Source organism: Haliotis cracherodii, unplaced genomic scaffold (genome assembly GCF_022045235.1).
Source record: "Haliotis cracherodii isolate W230 unplaced genomic scaffold, xgHalCrac1.p SCAF_11, whole genome shotgun sequence".
Classification (NCBI taxonomy): Eukaryota; Metazoa; Mollusca; class Gastropoda; order Lepetellida; family Haliotidae; genus Haliotis; species Haliotis cracherodii.
Window position 1 is genome coordinate 39,243,000 of NW_027266266.1, and position 20,568 is coordinate 39,263,567.

Genomic DNA, 20,568 nt, shown 5'->3' on the forward strand with positions numbered 1-20,568 from the left:
GTCAGACAACAGTGCCAGGTGACACGGTCAGACAACAGTGTCTGGTGACAGTGTCAGACAACAGTGCCTGGTGACAGTGTCAGACAACAGTGCCTTGTGACAGTGTCAGACAACAGTACCAGGTGACAGTGTCAGACAACAGTATCAGTTGACAGTATGAGACAACAGTATCAGGTGACAGTATGAGACAACAGTGCCAGGTGACAGTATGAGACAACAGTGCCAGGTGAAAGTGTCAGACAACAGTACCAGGTGACAGTATGAGAAAACAGTACCAGGTGACAGTACGAGACAACAGTGCCCTGTGGCAGTGTGAGACAACAGTGCCAGGTGACAGTATGAGACAACAGTGTCAGGTGACAGTATGAGACAACAGTGTCAGGTGACAGTGTCAGACAACAGTGCCAGGTGACAGTGTCAGACAACAAGGCCTTGTGACAGTGTCAGAAAAGGTGCCTTGTGACAGTGTCAGACAACAGTGCCTTGTGACAGTGTCAGACAACAGTGCGAGGTGACAGTGTCAGACAACAGGGCCTTGTGACAGTGTGAGACAACAGTGCCAGAAGACAGTGTCATACAACAGTGCCTTGTGACAGTGTCCGATAACACTGCCCTGTGACAGTGTCAGACAACAGTACCTGGTGACAGTGTCAGACAACAGTGCCTGGTGACAGTGTCAGACAACAGTACCCTGTGACAGTATGTGACAACAGTGCCAGGTGACAGTATGAGACAACAGTGCCTTGTGACAGTGTGAGACAACAGTGCCAGATGACAGTGTGAGAAAACAGTGCCAGAAGACAGTGTCAGACAACAGTGCCTTGTGACAGTATGAGGCAACAGTGCCAGGTGACAGTGTCAGACAACAGTGCCTGGTGACAGTGTCAGACAACCGGTCCTTGTGACAGTGTCAGACAACAGTGCCAGATGACAGAGTCAGACAACAGGGCCTGGTGACAGTGTGAGACAACAGTGTCTGGTGACAGTGTGAGACAACAGTATCAGGTGACAGTGTCAGACAACAGTGCCTTGTGACAGTGTGAGACAACAGTGCCTGGTGACAGTGTCAGACAACAGTGCCAGAAGACAGTGTGAGACAACAGTGCCTGGTGACAGTGTGAGACATTAGTACCTGGTGACAGTGTGAGACAACAGTACCTGATGACAATATGAGACAACAGTACCTGGTGACAGTGTGAGACAACAGTACCTGGTGACAGTGTCAGACAACATTATCAGGTGACAGTGTGAGACAACATTACCTGGTGACAGTGTGAGACAACAGTACCTGGTGACAGTGTGAGACAACAGTATCTGGTGACAGTGTGAGACACTTGTACCTGCTGACAGTGTGAGATAACAGTATCTGGTGACGGTTTGACACACTAGTTTCAGATGACAATATGAGACAACAGTGCCTTGTGACAGTACGAGACAGGAGTGCCTTGTGACAGTGTGAGACAACAGTACCAGATGACACTACCGACTCCATAAAGCCCAAGCCATGGCGATACTATCAGCTCAGGGCTGATAACGGCGGTCCTAGAACAGCTGTATACGTAACGTTGCAGGGAGATGTGGAGATAACCGACGGTTCCACGGATCAAGAAGTCCCGGCAAATGCGTTACATCAGCGAGCTAAAGGCGTATCACTTCCCCTGCCTCATTGGTATGAGTCAGATAGGAGGGGCCACGCACGAACTGTTCGCAACATCACTGCTGTATCACCAATAAACTCGTCGACACGCCCTACAAAACCTATGACATTTCCTTGATACTGACGTTAGTGGCAGTTTTAAAGCCACATCCAACAACTTACGTAGATAATACGGGCATGCACAGTTCGCTATGCACAGACTGAGCAGGACTAAGATTGGGGTGATGTCGCTGTTGTAAGACATATTTGCCTTGAAGCACTTGTCTTCACATGTTCAAAAGCAAATATAAGAAAACGACTAAAATATCATTCAGCTTCAGAAAATGATTATAGCATTATTATCATACATGGGTACGATAACGCATCATTTCAAAACAAAAAATGAGTGAGTGAGTTGGGTTTAACGCCGCTTTTAACAGTATTCCAGTTATGTCAAGGCGTGTCAGCTTAATGTGGGAGGAAAGCCCGAAGTGACGCAGTACTCAAATGTTTACCACTTCGGTGAAACCCTCGAGCATGGGTATGGTGCTGACAAACCTAGAACCATAATCGGGGCGAACCGGGATTCGAACCCACAATCATAGGTTTCTGGCATGCCCAAGGGACGCAACTAGGCACAACGAATTGCGGCGCCTTAGGCGACTGGGCAACCCGTGACCCCTCAAAACAAATAGCCTGGTATTGCTGCATATTTAAAACATATAATACTTCTATCTTCTATGTCTATCTCCCCTTCTCCTATTAACTTTCTCATCTATCGTACCTATCTTATCTTTTCTTTCTTTTTTATACGTATAATATCGCCTACTTCTATTTCAAATGACTGAAAACGATGTACGGCTACATGTATATCGTGGCTATTTATCTGCAAATAAAAAAAAATGATGAAAAAATAGTTCACCTGTCAAACTATTCACGTTGAAAACTGATAAGCACCAAGCCATTTGTAGTTCTATATATCATGCAACTTTTGAAAAGAGGTACTTTCTTATAATTTTGTCAACGATCGTATTTAAAAAAACCACGAAGGTATTACCGATACCTGACAAGAAATGGATAAAAGAATACTGTGTAGATGGATATAAGTACTGGTTCGCATCATTTGATGCCTAGAAGCAGATGAAGCACTTGAAAGGGCCCATAGAGTCCAAAGCCGTGGAACAGAAACACAACCGATCATTGTATCAAAGAATTCTAGATCTGGTTGTTAAGTACATGTATGTCACTGTGTGTACAGAAACCAATAGACTTCGTCAGAACATTAATACAGGATACTATATAAAAACATGACACGTTTATGTGGATATATATAGCTAGCGGTGACTAACCACGGGTATATATGCAGCATCGCTGACGTTCGTCACGGCACAAAACAACACAAAAATAACACGACACAAATACATTCCACTATCGTATTTCAAAGAAACAGGGCGTATTTGAGTAACGTTGGGTTGGGTTTTGTAAAAGTAACTTTTTTCTAAGACGCAATAACGCTGATGTTGTTCGCTGTTGTTGGGTCGCAGATGGGACTCTTCAGTATTTTGATAAGGAAGATGTAAGGAGTACGTCCGTTTGTTGGAAGCTGGTACTTCCCCATGGCTGTCAACAGTCAACATCTACTGCGTCGTAGGTTAACCCTTAACCCTTAACTGCTTGAAGCGTGTTCATTAAATATGCCACGGAAGTACTCATACCTTTATGAGATAAAAGGAAGGATGTATATAAATATAAAGAGTGACTGTTTTTTGTTTTTTTCACGCAACACTGTGACGTATTCAAGATATATTACGTCGGTCTTTAAAATTATATCTGATCCAGACAATCCAGTGATCGACATCATGATCATCGATCTACGCAATAAGGATACCATGAAATGATCAACCAAGTCTTGCTGAAGATGCAATTCTAACCCGGATCTTCACGGGGAGTTAAAAGAATTATATCAAAGTATTGAACATCGTGTCGTTATTTGTAATAAATGTCGAACGTTGCCCCAAAGTCATCACTATCATCATCTTTTTATAAGAAGAATGCTTTTAGATGCGTGAGTTTCGAACCGTACAAAACACGAGTGATCTATTGTGGAAACAAATATAACTTACTTCTGGTTCAGACAGACAACACACGGTGGACAACCTAACTGAACCTCTGGTTCGGACAGACAACACAAGTTAGACAACCTAACTGTACTTCGGGTTCAGACAGACAACACAAGTTGGACAACCTAACTGTACTTCTGGTTCAGACAGACAACACAAGTTGGACAACTTAACTGTACTTCGGGTTCAGACAGACAACACACGGTGGACAACCTAACTGTACTTCTGGTTCAGACAGACAACACAAGTTGGACAACCTAACTGTACTTCTGGTTCAGACAGACAACACAAGTTGGACAACCTAACTGTACTTCTGGTTCAGACAGATAACACAGACTGAACAAACCAACTGTAATTCTGGTTCCGACAGACAACACATGTTGGACAACCTAACTGTACTTCTGGTTCAGACAGACAACACAAGTTGGACAACCTAACTGTACTTCTGGTTCAGACAGATAACACAATTTGGACAACATAACTGTACTTCCGGTTCAGACAGCTAACAAAGACTGAACAAACCAACTGTAATTCTGGTTCAGACAGATAACACACGCTGTACGACCGAACTGTAATTCTGGTTCATACAGATGACACACGCTGTACAACCTAACTGCACTTAACAGATTCCGTCGAAGAACTGATATGAAACACAGACATTCCTCCACACTATGGGAATAGCAACAGCATTTACACACAGATAATGTCAGTCACAGCCAGATGCAGGGCTATGTCGACAACTCTGTTTCTGGCCAGTGCTGGGCCAAAGGAGGACCACAGACATGTCTCCATCTTCACGTGCTACTGCAACAGTTTTACTTGCTCCCTATGGGTTTTGCTCTCCATCTTCCTGCACACACGCACATACCTGAAGCAGGGGCATTATCGCACTTCAAAGGAGACGCCAAGGAAAGTCCATTACCAACATGATCTCTTTCCCTGCGAAGCCTGAACGATGTAGCATGTTGGAAATCCTGTGTGGAGATGATCTCAATCTTTATGTGTTGGTAAATGTTCGAGTTGTCATCACAGAGGGTCATGGGCAAACGCTCGTTTCATTGATGCCAAAGGGAGATGGTTTAATTGGCTTAAATGCGTACAACCTGATAAAACAGCCACTGCTAATAGCGACAAGGTGGTAGCTGCATGTAGAGTGCACATCAGTGGAATAGTTAACCTTCAAGATAAATTCAGTAGATAATTACGCGAGTTCTGCACAACACCACATACAAAACGTTGAGTTGAAGTATATATTTATACTTCTCGATTCATTTGATAGTTTTTGATTGTCCTAACTGAGTTAAACAAGGCTGTATATTAACCCTTGTATTATATGCCTTTTTGATCAATGAACTTTCAAATGATGTTCCATCACATGGGAAACACGGCGTAAATTATTTCAGACTTGTTTGAAATATTATTATTATTGTTTGCCGATGATGTTATTCTTGTCTCTGACGCAGTAACTGGTTTACAGAACCAACTTAATATTCTTGAAAAGTTTTCAGGTTCACACGGATTATCGGTAAATTCAGAAAAAAAGAGTGTTGTTGTATTCAGATGATGAGGGCGGTTATCTGTTAAGGAGAAATCGTTCTATAAAGGCAAACTTGTTTGAACAGCCAGCTCTCATATACTTATGATGAACCAGCGTGTTTTAGATCTCTTATCAAGGGGTAAACGAGCTTTAATGGAAATATTTCGAAATCTACGGAAGATTGGTTTTGTTAACGCTTCTTTAAAATATTCGATACTCAGATTCAACCTATTCTTGTGTATGGTGCGGAATAGAACAAGTGCATATCATGGCTTGTTAGAAGTTTCTAAACGTTGGTTTGCAAACACCAAATGCTGTTGTGTATGGGGAATGCGGTTTATACCCACCATATGTAAATGCTGTGTGTCGTTCTGTAAAGTATTGGGTAAAAGTGATTGAATTCGAAATGGGCAAAGATAGGATACAAAGAAAATTTTATAATATGCTTGTATGTGACGATAAGTGTGGCCATCATAACTATGCTTTTTCCTATTCGTTCAAAAAAAAAATCTCTCACGAATTTGGAGTAGTCTGGCTCAGTCAAGCTGTTGGCGACAAACCACCATTCATTAATAGTTTTAGTTTTGTTTTGATGAATATGTTCTATCAATCATGGAATAGAACTATCAAGACTAGTTCTAGGTAGTAGATTCTGCATAAAGAGTTAAAAAGTCTCCTGGAACAAGAAAAACACCTTTCCCGTGTTGCTAAAATAAAATATCGAAATGTAATGATAAGGCTTAGAGCCAGGCTACTAAGACTTAAGGTACACGAAGGTAGTTCGGCTGATATTGATGTACGTTTACGTCTCTGCCCCATATGTAAAACAAGTATTGAAAATGAATATCATTTTGCTTTAGAATGTAAATATTACAACGATATTAGACAACTGCATTTACCAACAACTTTTTGCCATAATCCAAATATGCATAAATCTAAAATGCTGCTGTCACCTCCATGTAAACAATTACTTGGAAAACTATGTAAACACCTGTATTGCAGCTATGAAAGAAGACGTAATTATGAAAAGCCTGTAAATCTGTAAATTTGTACCTGACATTACATTTTTTCATGTACCACGCTATTTCAAATGTATGTGTTGTATATGAGTCAGTGGCCTTAGTACAAATAAAAGACGTCTTCTCTATCTCAATACTAGAGTCAACAAGGCGTTTTTTGAGTGACGTTTTAATTAAAGAATATTAAGAGCAACCATTTTCAAAAACGCAGTAACGTTGAGGTTGCTCGCTGTTGTCAGATCGCAGAGAGGACTCTTTCGTGTTTTGCTTCTTCCATACATGGACATAAGTACTGGTTTCATAAGAGAATACTATATGGATGGATATAAGTACTGGGTTGATAAGAGATTACTGTGTAGATGGATAATAGTACTGTTTTGATAAGAGATTACTGTGTAGATGGACATAAGTACTGGTTTGATGAGAGAATACTGTGTAGATGGACATAAGTACTGGATTGATAAGAGATTACTGTGTAGATGGACATAAGTACTGGTTTGATTAGATAATATTGTGTAGATGGACATAAGTACTGGTTTGATAAGAGAATACTGTGTAGATGGACATAAGTACTGGTTTGATAAGAGAATACTGTGAAGATGGACATAAGTACTGGTTTGATGAGAGATTACTGTGTAGATGGACATAAGTACTGGTTTGATAAGAGATTACTGTGTAGATGGACATAAGTATTGGTTTGATAAGAGAATACTGTGTAGATGGACATAAGTACTGGATTGATGAGAGATTACTGTGTAGATGCATATAAGTACTGGTTTAATAAGAGATTACTGTGTAGATGGACATAAGTACTGGTTTGATAAGAGATTACTGTGTAGATGGACATAAGTACTGGTTTGATAAGAGAATACTGTGTAGATGGACATAAGTACTGGATTGATAAGAGATTACTGTGTAGATGCATATAAGTACTGGTTTAATAAGAGATTACTGTGTAGATGGACATAAGTACTGGTTTGATAAGAGATTACTGTGTAGATGGACATAAGTATTGGTTTGATGAGTGAATACTGTGTAGATGGACATAAGTACTGGTTTGATAAGAGATTACTGTGTAGATGGACATAAGTACTGGTTTGATAAGAGATTACTGTGTAGATGGACATAAGTGCTGGTTTGATAAGAGATTACTGTGTAGATGGACATAAGTACTGGTTTGTTGAGAGAATACTGTGTAGATGGACATAAGTACTGTTTTGATAAGAGATTACTGTGTAGATGGACATAAGTACTGGTTTGCAGGATATGATACATAGAACAAAATGAAGCAGTTAAAAGGTTCATTTATTCCTATTGCCGTGGAACAGAATGAAAACCTGTCATTACATAACAGATTTCTATTTGTGGTTTTCAATATGAGTATGTCACTGTGTTTACAGAAACCAGTAGACTTCGTCAGAACATAAATATAGGATACGATACAAAAACATGACACGTTTATGTGAGATATATACAGTTAGCAGTGCCTAACCTTCTTCCATGTAACAGGCTTTTTATAATAGTCAGTATATATCCAGCATCTCTGGCATTAGTCACGGCACAAAACAGCACAATAATTACACGACACAAATACATTCTACTATCGTATTACAAACAGATCAAAGGAACAGGGCCTTTTTGAGTAACGTCGAGTTAGTTTTTTTTAAAGTAACCTAAACGCTGATGTGGTTCGCTGTTGTTAGATCGTAGAAGGAACTCCCCGGTATTTGGATAACGTAGAAAGAAGACGTAAGGAGTGCGTCCGTTTGCTGCAAAAAGGTACTCCCAAATTGCTGTCAGCAGTCAACATCAACTACGTCGCAGATGAACCTTGCAGCATCGTCTACTGCCTGAAACATTCAGATACTCGAGTTCATGCACAAGAACACTACATGCATTATGTTGAGTTGTAGTTTATATGTATTACTTTAGGTATACATTTCATACTAGAGTCAAATACCAAGCGTTTCGAGGCATGATCTAATGGGCAATATGTCTGCCACTGCTGGGGGCATTTACTTGATGACATGACCGATAACGTCTCTAATTACATGGTAAAACGTTACTTCTTGCTCCCGCCCGCCGAGAGTATCTCATGTGACAACAATTTCCGGGACTTATTATACCATTAGTCAGTACAATACTGACCTGCCATGGGAGGTTGGGCAAATTGGTATTCAGTGACTAATCTCTGTGAATAGCCCCTCCCTCGCAATATCATATTAAGTTCTACTAAGTCGTTGTTGCTTTTCGTGTCCGAGGAAATACAAAATAACTATTGAAAGCTGAAACTGCAAACTGTATATCACTGCATTGGTACTGTAGTCAGTGACGAACAGTCATGAACTTAACAACCTGAGACTGTTTTTCTAAAACAGTACTAAAACGTTCTACACTCATATTGGATATGGGATATTGTAGATAACTGATTGATGCAGGCATTGTTACTGGTTAGGTGGTGAATATAACATGGGCTAGTCCCCTTCTATCATGGTGGTGATGTATATAACATAGCCTAGTCCCAGTCTATCATGGTGATGTATATAACATAGGATAGACCCAGTCTATCATTGCGGTGATGTTATAACTTAGGGTATTCCCAGTCTCTCATGGCGGTGATGTATATGACATAGGCTAGTCCCAGTTTAGCATGGAGGTGATCTGTATACCATAGGCTAGTCTCAGACTATCATGGCGGTGATGTATATAACATAGGCTTGTCCCAGTCTGACATGGGGGTTGATGTTATAACACAGGGTATTCCAAGTCCCATGCCGATGATGCATATAACATAGGCTAGTCACAGTTTGACATGGCGGGGTGTTATCAGAAAGGCTAGTCCAAGTCTGTCATGGCGGTGATGTATATAACATAGGCTAGACCCAGTCTGACATGGGGGGTGATGTTATAACACAGGGTATTCCAAGTCTCATGCCGATGATGTATATAACATAGGCTTGTCCCAGTCTGACATGGGGGGGTGATGTTATAACACAGGGTATTCCAAGTCTCATGCCGATGATGTATATAACATAGGCGAGTCCCAGTCTGACACGGCGGGGAACCGCCTCAGTGGTCTAGTGGTAGAGCGTCCGGGGTTCGATCCCCGACCGCGTCATACCAAAAGACGTTAAAAGATGGTACTTGTTGTTACCCTGTCTGGCGCTCGGTATTAAGGGGCTAAAACAAGGACTGGTCGGCTCGGAGTCAGTATACTGTGTCTGAGTGGGGTATTCATGTTAAACTGCGGCATGGTATCACAAATCGGCATCAGTCCGGACTAGTACAAGCAGCCACACAAACACACACACGTACATGCACATCTCTATATAAGCGCGACGTTAAACCCCATTTCACCTCACCTCACCTCATGGCGGGGATGTTATCAGAAAGGCTAGTCCCAATCTGACATGGCGGTGGTGTTATAACATAGGCTTGTCCCAGTCTGACATGGTGGGGATGTTATCAGAAAGGCTAGTCCCAATCTGTCATGGCGGTGGTGTTATAACATAGGCTAGTCACAGTTTGACATGGCGGGGGTGTTATCAGAAAGGCTAGTCCCAGTCTGTCATGGCGGTGATGTATATAACATAGGCTAGACCTAGTCTGACATGGCGGGGATGTTATCAGAAAGGCTAGTCCCAGTCTGTCATGGCGGTGATCTACATAACATAGGCTAGTCTCAGTCCATCATGGCGGCGATGTATATAACATAGGCTAGTCCCAGTCTGACATGGCGGTGATGTATATAACATAGGCTAGACCCAGTCTGACATGGCGGTGGTGTATATAACAATGGCTAGTCCCAGTCTGACATGGGGATGATGTATATAACATCGCCCAGTCCCAGTCTATCATGGCGGGGATGTTTATAACAAAGTTTAGTCCATATCTGTCATTGCGGCCATTGCTATAACATATGCTACTCCGTATCTCTGTTGACGGTGATTTTCAAGAACTTACGCTGGTTCTGATCGATCATGGCGGTGATGTCTACAGCACAGGTTAGTGTCAGTCTGTCATGGCGGTGACTGCAGTATAGTATTTCAGTAAGCTAGCTAGTGAACGCTTTGACAAATGTAGCAAGACAACGTGAGGCTATGAGTGCTGCGCTACGGGTATTAAAATATCTTACCTCTACGTCGCCGACTTCGAGATAACATCGATGTGTCATCGGTGTGACCGTGTGCGTTATTTATACACACGAGCATTACAATGCATGGCGTCTCAGCATCTTCTTCGAAGATTTTAAGATAACGATGAAAGTGTGAAGAAACTCCTGTTAAACCACAAACAGTGATTTATGGCGTATCATGTAAATGTTCATGTTTCTTTCTGTAATGTGTAAATGATGCTGACAAGCTTATATCAATGTTATTTCGATCCTAGACCTACAGAGAGTTACATAGTCGCTGGTATTGACGGAACTCGCGGCATTCGCCAAGGTTCTACTACATTGTCTCCCTTGTCAAGATAGTTATCTACACGTCGACCACACAATCATAACGAGACGCTTAATTGATGTTTTTGTCTTTGTTGCTAGTTATTACCACATCGTGTCTACGTGTAGCCCTAAAGTGTACCCATCATGACCCGGAGATGTGCCCTTGCGGTCGGAGATCAGGTTGGCGCACAATTTAGGTGAAGATCAGGTTAAAGTAAGATGCGGTTGAAGATCAGGTTAAAGTAAGATGTAGTAGGAGATCAGGTTGGCGCACGATGTAGTTGGAGATCAGGTTAAAGTAAGATGAAGTTGGAGATCAGGTTAAAGTAAGATGAAGTTGGAGATCAGGTTAAAGTAAGATGAAGTTGGAGATCAGGTTAAAGTAAGATGAAGTTGGAGATCAGGTTAAAGTAAGATGAAGTTGGAGATCAGGTTAAAGTAAGATGTAGTTGAAGATCAGGTTAAAGTAAGATGAAGTTGGAGATCAGGTTAAAGTAAGATGAAGTTGGAGATCAGGTTAAAGTAAGATGAAGTTGGAGATCAGGTTAAAGTAAGATGTAGTTGGAGATCAGGTTAAAGTAAGATGTAGTTGGAGATCAGGTTAAAGTAAGATGAAGTTGGAGATCAGGTTAAAGTAAGATGATGTTGGAGATCAGGTTAAAGTAAGATGAAGTTGGAGATCAGGTTAAAGTAAGATGTAGTTGAAGATCAGGTTAAAGTAAGATGTAGTTAAAGATTAGGTTAAAGTAAGATGAAGTTGGAGATCGAATAGAGCGAGATGTAGTAGGAGATCAGGTTAAAGTAAGATGTAGTTGGGGATCAGGTTGGCGCACGATGTAGTTGGAGATCAGGTTAAAGTAAGATGAAGTTGAAGATCAGGTTAAAGTAAGATGAAGTTGGAGATCAGGTTAAAGTAAGATGAAGTTGGAGATCAGGTTAAAGTAAGATGAAGTTGGAGATCAGGTTAAAGTAAGATGAAGTTGGAGATCAGGTTAAAGTAAGATGAAGTTGGAGATCAGGTTAAAGTAAGATGAAGTTGGAGATCAGGTTAAAGTAAGATGTAGTTGAAGATCAGGTTAAAGTAAGATAAAGTTGGAGATCAGGTTAAAGTAAGATGAAGTTGGAGATCAGGTTAAAGTAAGATGAAGTTGGAGATCAGGTTAAAGTAAGATGTAGTTGGAGATCAGGTTAAAGTAAGATGTAGTTGGAGATCAGGTTAAAGTAAGATGAAGTTGGAGATCAGGTTAAAGTAAGATGATGTTGGAGATCAGGTTAAAGTAAGATGAAGTTGGAGATCAGGTTAAAGTAAGATGTAGTTGAAGATCAGGTTAAAGTAAGATGTAGTTAAAGATTAGGTTAAAGTAAGATGAAGTTGGAGATCGAATAGAGCGAGATGTAGTAGGAGATCAGGTTAAAGTAAGATGTAGTTGGGGATCAGGTTGGCGCACGATGTAGTTGGAGATCAGGTTAAAGTAAGATGAAGTTGAAGATCAGGTTAAAGTAAGATGAAGTTGGAGATCAGGTTAAAGTAAGATGAAGTTGGAGATCAGGTTAAAGTAAGATGAAGTTGGAGATCAGGTTAAAGTAAGATGAAGTTGGAGATCAGGTTAAAGTAAGATGTAGTTGGAGATCAGGTTAAAGTAAGATGAAGTTGGAGATCAGGTTAAAGTAAGATGAAGTTGGAGATCAGGTTAGAGTGAGATGTAGTAGGAGATCAGGTTAAAGTAAGATGAAGTTGGAGATCAGGTTAAAGTAAGATGAAGTTGGAGATCAGGTTGGCGCACGATGTAGTTGGAGATCAGGTTAAAGTAAGATGAAGTTGGAGATCAGGTTAAAGTAAGATGAAGTTGAAGATCAGGTTAAAGTAAGATGAAGTTGGAGATCAGGTTAAAGTAAGATGAAGTTGGAGATCAGGTTAAAGTAAGATGTAGTTGGAGATCAGGTTGGCGCACGATGTAGTTGGAGATCAGGTTTAAGTAAGATGTAGTTGGAGATGGAGTTAAAGTAAGATGAAGTTGGAGATCAGGTTGGCGCACGATGTAGTTGAAGATCAGGTTTAAGTAAGATGTAGTTGGAGATCAGGTTAAAGTAAGATGAAGTTGGAGATCAGGTTGGCGCACGATGTAGTTGGAGATCAGGTTAAAGTAAGATGAAGTTGGAGATCAGGTTAAAGTAAGATGTAGTTGGAGATCAGGTTAAAGTAAGATGTAGTTGGAGATCAGGTTAAAGTAAGATGTAGTTGGAGATCAGGTTGGCGCACGATGTAGTTGGAGATCAGGTTAAAGTAAGATGTAGTTGGAGATCAGGTTGGCGCACGATGTAGTTGGAGATCAGGTTGGCGCACGATGTAGTTGGAGATCAGGTTAAAGTAAGATGAAGTTGGAGATCAGGTTAAAGTAAGATGAAGTTGGAGATCAGGTTTGACGGAGATGCATTTGGAGATAAGGTTAGGGCATGATGTAGTTGGATATGAGAAATGAGAAGGAGTCAGTTGGAGATTAGGAAAGAGCAAGATGCAGTGGGAGATCAAGTTTATGAAAGTAACACTTGGGGATCAGCTTATTTGATCAAAAAATGTTTAAAGGAAGTACTATATATCCTACGCAGTGAGGCTCCAAACTTTTATGTGAGCCCTCATACTTCGCTCCAACATTACAAACGAATAACGTACTAATATTTATTCCCTTCCTGCCACAACACAGTAATGTGTAGGAATACAACTGCTACTTGTACAGACTGACTTCATTAAATACATAAATAATGAATATGTTGGAAGGATGGAACCGCAAACAAGAGCATGAACCTCCCTCGTTACCCATCACAATTAGGGAGTATGGACATGCCCGAAATCCTCCAATATCACCACATCTTTCTTTGATTTTCAGATCAAGTGTTTATTTTCGTCCTCGAAATTAATACGCAATCATCCCACGAGCTGTGCGGGGTTACACCCCCCCCCCCCCCCCACCCCCCCCCCCCCCCCCCCCCCTCCCCTTGCAAACACATACCCACCTACGCAGATGAATACCACCCCAGCCGACCCTTCCCTCCTCTGTGCCAAACAGTTGCACATTTTTGCAGTGCTAGCATCCTCCCACTTTCAGTGAGTAAGTCCGAGCCTCACCCAGGCGATGTGGCAGGTGGCATCATCATCCCCCTCCCCTACATCAACAGTGCCTCACCCTACTTGATCCCTTGGGGGCGGGTCACGCTGACCCGTGAGTGCCTCCCAGAGCCATGTGTGTTTTTATTGCCTCCTGGTTGAGATCATTAATAATTGCTTCGCTCGGCTGAACTAACGAGGTCGCTCTGACCCGTGAGAATCGTGATGTGTTTTTCCATGTGTGAGTTGAGGCAAAAAATGGTATGCAAGAGAAACTGCTTACGTAAACTAATTATGTTATGAGTGTACCGTTAAATTATAACTGCGTAAACAACAATAAACTTGAAAGTGTGGGTATACCGAAAGTGCGCTACCACGTGGGATAAAGTGTCAATTATAACCATAATTAATTAGTATTTCTCTATTCCTTCTGAAATTCAACACTGCCCAATCAGGAGGCCGATGTGTGACGTGTGGGGGATTTCGGAGGGAATAGAGAAATAGGCTCCTTAATTTTGCGTCTCTCTCAGTACTATTCCAGCTGTATGACGGTCGCCTGTAAGTAACCAGGACCAGAATATCCAGTGATCTTATGATTCATCACTCCACGAAGTCACCGAGTCTGACCACCTGATTCATTTAGTCGCCTCTTACAACCAGCATAGACGATCATAAGGATCTGCTCTAACACATCTTCCAAACACCTTCGTGTACTGTTATCATGGTGCATTATGCCATTAGCGGCTGTGATGGTGTATAACATATTAGAGTAATCTCCCTTGGCGACCTAGCCGTCGGGACCCCATGTTTTACCGGATGTACCACCCGTGTATGTATGACAATAAATACAAGACCGATTGAACACAGAATGTCGTTCTCCATTATTTATTCGTCGAAGGCAGCAACAGCCTAGGGCTATTTCAAGCGCTACAAATTATTCTTAGAGCGTACGAAGATTACGCTTCGTACTGGTGTTCCTCAATGACACTTTGGATTCTGAAGAACCAGTACGTACATCGTACATAATTTATACTGGCACCGATACCTATTAACAGACAATATATTATCACCGGTTGATGTATGAAGAACTACTCATATTTAATAGATATTAGATTGGTTCGACGCAGAAACGAACATACGGGTATGTTGTCATGAACGCATCGCTCGTGGCGTCATAAATCCATGCACCATTTGTCTCGTGCAGGATAAGCGTGTAAGTGTGGAAATCACGTGCAGCATATCGTGATAAGTATAAAGACACTGTGGTTACCCTTGACTGATAGTTACTTTTGTCATTAAGTGGTACCCATTGGAAACATCTCTTTTTAACGTACATATTTCTCTATACGTTCCTATATGGTTCGGACCCGTGAAGTCCAGGGTAGAATTGGCCTTCAGTAACCCATGCTTGCCGTAAAAGGCGACTATGCTTGTCGCATTAGGCGACTAACGGAATCGGGTGGTCAGCCTCGCTGACTTGGTTGAAGCATGCCATCGATCCCAATTGCGTGGATCGATGCTCATGATATTAATCACTGCATTGTATGGTGCAGACTCGATTATTTATAATTACAGACCGCCGCCAAACCATCCACCAGTGTCCAGTTGCCCACTGAATCCATTCACCCTTGTCCAGCTCATTGAAACCATACACCAGTGCCTAGCTGTCCGCTGAACTATCTACCAGTGCCCAGCTGCCCACTGAAACCATCCAACAGTGTCCGGCTGCCCACTGAAACCACCCATCATTCTCCAGCTCATTGAAACCATCCACCAGTGTCCAGTTGCCCACTGAAACCATCCACCATTGTCCAGCTCATTGAAACCATCCACCATTGTCCAGCTCATTGAAACCATCCACCAGTGTCCAGTTGCCCACTGAAACCATCCACCGTTGTCCAGCTCATTGAAACCATCCATCATTGTCCAGCTCCCCACGGAAACATCCACCAGTGTCCAGCTGCCCACTGAAACCATCCAACATTGTCCAACTTCCCACTGAAACATCCACCATTGTCCAGCTGCACATTGAACAATCCATCCGTTTAGTCATTTTAGCCGTCCGTCTCTATACGAAAGGAACTAATCCAGGCATTGCGATAGATGTATCCATCTTCCTCCCACAGATACACTGTTTGAACCTTCAGAGGAGGAGTCGGGTCACGGTGACTGGGAGGGGTCGCACATCTGTGCAATGTTCCACTCAAAGATCTGTGTGTTCAAGCGCGCAGCGGTAAGATTAACTTCCGTTCCGCTCGACTTAAATGTGATCATCTGCAGTGATCGCGTTTTTCTAATTGCGGTTACGATTGAGAGTCGTGGTTGTGATTGAGAGTCGTGGTTACGGTTGTGGTTGTGATCGTGTTTCTGATAGTATCATGATTGTGAGTTTGATCGTGATTGTGATTGTGATTGTGATTGAAATAATGATGGTAATAATCACTATTGACTGGCATGGTGATCGAGATTGTGATTGTGATTGTGATTGTGATTGTGAATATCATTTTGATGATGATGGTCATGGTCGTGGCCATGGTAATTGTCATGGCGATCGTAATTTTGATTGTGATTGTGATGGTGATGGTGGTTCTGGTGGTGGTTGTGATGGTGTTTTAAATCGACTGTGGTCGTCACTTGCCTAATCATCATATTTGCATAAATATCAATACGTGTAGTTTATAGATCCTTAAAACGTTTAATACATACATATTGAGTCTGTGCATCAATGTACTCCATTTTGAGCAGATAGATTACGACATGCTTATTTATACATTTCCGAACTGTACCAACGTTCAACAGAAGCGACATGAGGGTACCACGTGAAGCAGGTTCCGAAGAAGAGTCATGCCGTGTTTTTAGAGTTGTATGTGTGCTTATTTTAAGAAACTGTTCAAAATATATACTTTTAACCTTTTCATCAGACTCTGTATAAATGCATCCCAAACCTCACTGCAGTAACACAAAATCGGTGCAAATGACCGTAGCACAAATATAGTAACATCTGTTTATAAAGCTGTTTTCGGATAATGCTTCTTTAACTTTAAAACAGGGAAACATGCTTTTTTAGCTTTCGTAACATGAGGTCTTTGACTGAATTAAACGTGACGTAAATATAATTCCTAAATATTAATAAAGTGAAGTACTGTTATCTCTTTTTCATAATGAAACCGTTTCTCGTCTTTCTTTAGTACCGGTCATTTCGGAAAACACTTAGTTTTGAACCTTCAATATTAACTTTTACACCCCATCTGTCACAAAATGATCGTAGCACATCCAATTATCTTCTAAAATCTACCACGGAGTCAATATCATCTGCAAATAATATATGTTTTTTTTTACTCCACGAGTTTCACTAACCATCATTTCTGTGTTTAATTGAAGAATATGAAGAACATAAACAGTGACGAACTTAATATGCCACCCTGCCGAACGCCACTAGAAGGTGTGAAAATGATTTTTCTGCCATTTTTATTTTCAAACGTTCATGAACATCTCATACATGTTTTGAATTAAATGAAATGCCTAGATTTTCGAAAGTATTTATGACCAAGGGCATGTCACACAAAAATATGGTCTGCAGTTGAGGAATCTTCTATAAATGCTGCTCGCCATTCTGAACACAATTCAGTGAATTCAGTTCACATTCTTAATCTTTCTTATAGTTCAAAGTATAACCCTATATAAGATTATCTCTGAACTGATATCTTTACTGACAGGAGATGGGAAGGTACACGTGGTCACTCTTTGTTCTGTTCTGCACAAGCATGTCAACTATTGGTTGGAAGATATTTGTTGAGGCAAACAAATAATCCAACAAACTCGCACCAGATGACCCAAAATATTAAAAAAACAGATTTGTTAGTTTTCACATCTTTTGATGACTTTGCATGCGAAAAGAATCCACATTATATAATTCTCCTAAGTTTAAAATGTAAATGTAAATCTTCTCCTTCACTAGTATAATCACCAAACAGAGTTACTCTCGCGTTAAAATCTCCAAACATAAGTATATCTATATTGCCTTCATTTTCCATCGTGACTTTTGCAAATTTACGCTCTATAAGAACCATTCCATTTTCAAGACTGTTTTAGTATGTGTTTCTTTACCTTTCTGAGGAGTATACACTCCAACTAATACTATTAGTTGCGCTAATCATCTTTAACAAAAACAGATTTTTCCACTCAGTGTGTATCCTTTCAAAATGATGAGAAATTCTATTTCTAATGTAGAATGTTGAAATATTACTCCATTCTCCTGTGAAGTGTAGTGGGAAACATATGTGTCAGTATACATATATTTAAAAGAACAACACCAAAAAGACACACCATGGAATGGAATCCATAGCTAAGGCTGATCCAGCTGAACGATCGTGATAGATTTTGACCTTGATCTATATTTGTCATAACTACGATTCAGGTTTCCGCAAAAATTGTTTCCCAAAATTAAATTGTAGTCCTTCTTCACGAAGCAGTAATTAAAAGCAGTTGGTATGTAGCGAAAACATTGGACCATCCCCAGCATGATGCATATCCCTGGTAATTGCAAATAAAAAACGACAACATGGTCAACGACAGAAAATAATCAGTCTCGATTAACAGACTCATTGGGCGTAAAAGGCAAAATAATGTTTTGTGATTGAATCGCTAGAGTGAAGACATGTGGTGTACGCCCATGAGTACTGTAAAACTATACGAAATATTTACAAAGGCCTTTTTAACACCATCAATAAGGATGATCTACACACAAAATGCACATCTTCACATCTAGATTTAATATCTGATATATGTACATAGGTATAAGCATTTATTCATTCCACTTTTCAACAAAAAGAGGATCGGAGCTTTCTAACGTGGAACTTTATATATGTTTATAATCATATCTTTTCAGCACTTATTTCCATAAACATTTATTAGCGTCCATAATCAGCAATAATCTAACAACGAACATCAACCTCTCATCACTCCTCACATCAACCAACCCCCAATCAACACATGAAAACCAATCGCCTAACTATCGTCCTCACACATGAATATATCCAACACCCCACAGTTGCCCACACAAACCAACTGCATCTCAACGACTCACCCCTATTCCTCAAACATGAATATATCCAACACCCCACAGTTGTCCACACAAACCAACTGCATCTCAACGACGCACCCCTATTCCTCACACATGAATATATCCAACATCCCACAGTTGCCCACACCAACCAACTGCATCTCAACAACGCACCCCTATTCCTCAAACATGAATATATCCAACACCCCACAGTTGCCCACACCAACCAACTCCATCTCAACGACTCACCCCTATTCCTCACACATAAATATATCCAATACCCCACAGTTGCCCACACCAACCAACTGCATCTCAACGACGCACCCCTATTCCTCAAACATGAATATATCCAACACCCCACAGTTGCCCACACAACCCAACTGCATCTCAACGACTCACCCCTATTCCTCACACATGAATATATCCAATACCCCACAGTTGCCCACACAACCCAACTCCATCTCAACGACTCACCCCTATTCCTCAAACATGAATATATCCAACACCCCACAGTTGCCCACACAAACCAACTCCATCTCAACGACTCACCCCTATTCCTCAAACATGAATATATCCAACACCCACAGTTGCCCACACCAACCAACTCCATCTCAACGACTCACCCCTATTCCTCACACATGAATATATCCAACACCCCACAGTTGCCCACACCAACCAACTCCATCTCAACGACGCACCCCTATTCCTCACACATGAATATATCCAACACCCCACAGTTGCCCACACAAACCAGCTCCATCTCAACGACTCACCCCTATTCCTCACACATGAATATATCCAACACCCCACAGTTGCCCACACCAACCAACTCCATCTCAACGACTCACCCCTATTCCTCACACATAGATATATCCAACACTCCACAGTTGCCCACACCAACCAACTCCATCTCAACGACTCACCCCTATTCCACACACCCATTGCCCTATCCTAAATTACCAGCACTACAAACCCTCACCAGCCTGTATACCTCAATCAAAGTCCACACTACCTCGGAGTTCTACATCTATTAAAGATTCTGTTCCACTTAGCATTGTTGGGTGTTATCTTTATAAATCAACACCTTATCATAATGTCCCCAGCGTGATGCGTACAGATGTGATCATATATCAAAGAAAACAGGAAAATGGTTTCTTTGCAGATAACGTAAACTACCAATAACACTCCTGCATATCCCCCTAGACTGTATTTATTTCATACCCACTGTCAATCTTGGACAGTAGTAGATTAGTAGAAGTAGATTTTAACATATAGTACCAGAAAAATTCGATATCAGGTTAGATGAATATAGTTCCATGAAGGAACTCTCGAGTGAGTGAGTGAGTGAGTGAGTGAGTGAGTGAGTGTGCCGATTTTTGCAGTATACCACCAGCAACTTCACCGCGGGAACATCTGAAACAATGTGGGTTTTGTACCAATGTGGGCAATCGAACCCGGGCATTCTACACGACGAGAAAATGCTTTAACAACTAAGCTACCCTATCGAACCTTCAAAGCGAAGCGGTCGGAGCAGAGAAGGGGATGAGCGTGGAGTTGTGTTGAGCGTTTTAAACAAACAAAAATGTTAAAATCTCTGGAGACTGAACGAGAACTAAAGATGTACGCAGGACCCTGAATCAGCAAGTG

At 41.2% G+C, this 20,568-nt stretch overlaps 1 protein-coding gene across 1 annotated transcript in view; it reads left to right on the top strand.

Moving 5' to 3' along the window:
• Positions 1-260: 260 nt before the first annotated feature.
• The window catches only part of LOC139455086 (trichohyalin-like), a 54,211-nt gene continuing 33,903 nt past the window's right edge, over positions 261-20,568 (top strand). The window contains exons 1-2 of the mRNA XM_071236657.1: positions 261-356; positions 1,455-1,669. Of these exons, the coding sequence (XP_071092758.1) occupies positions 261-356; positions 1,455-1,669 (311 nt within the window). The remainder of the gene's footprint in view (positions 357-1,454; positions 1,670-20,568) is intronic.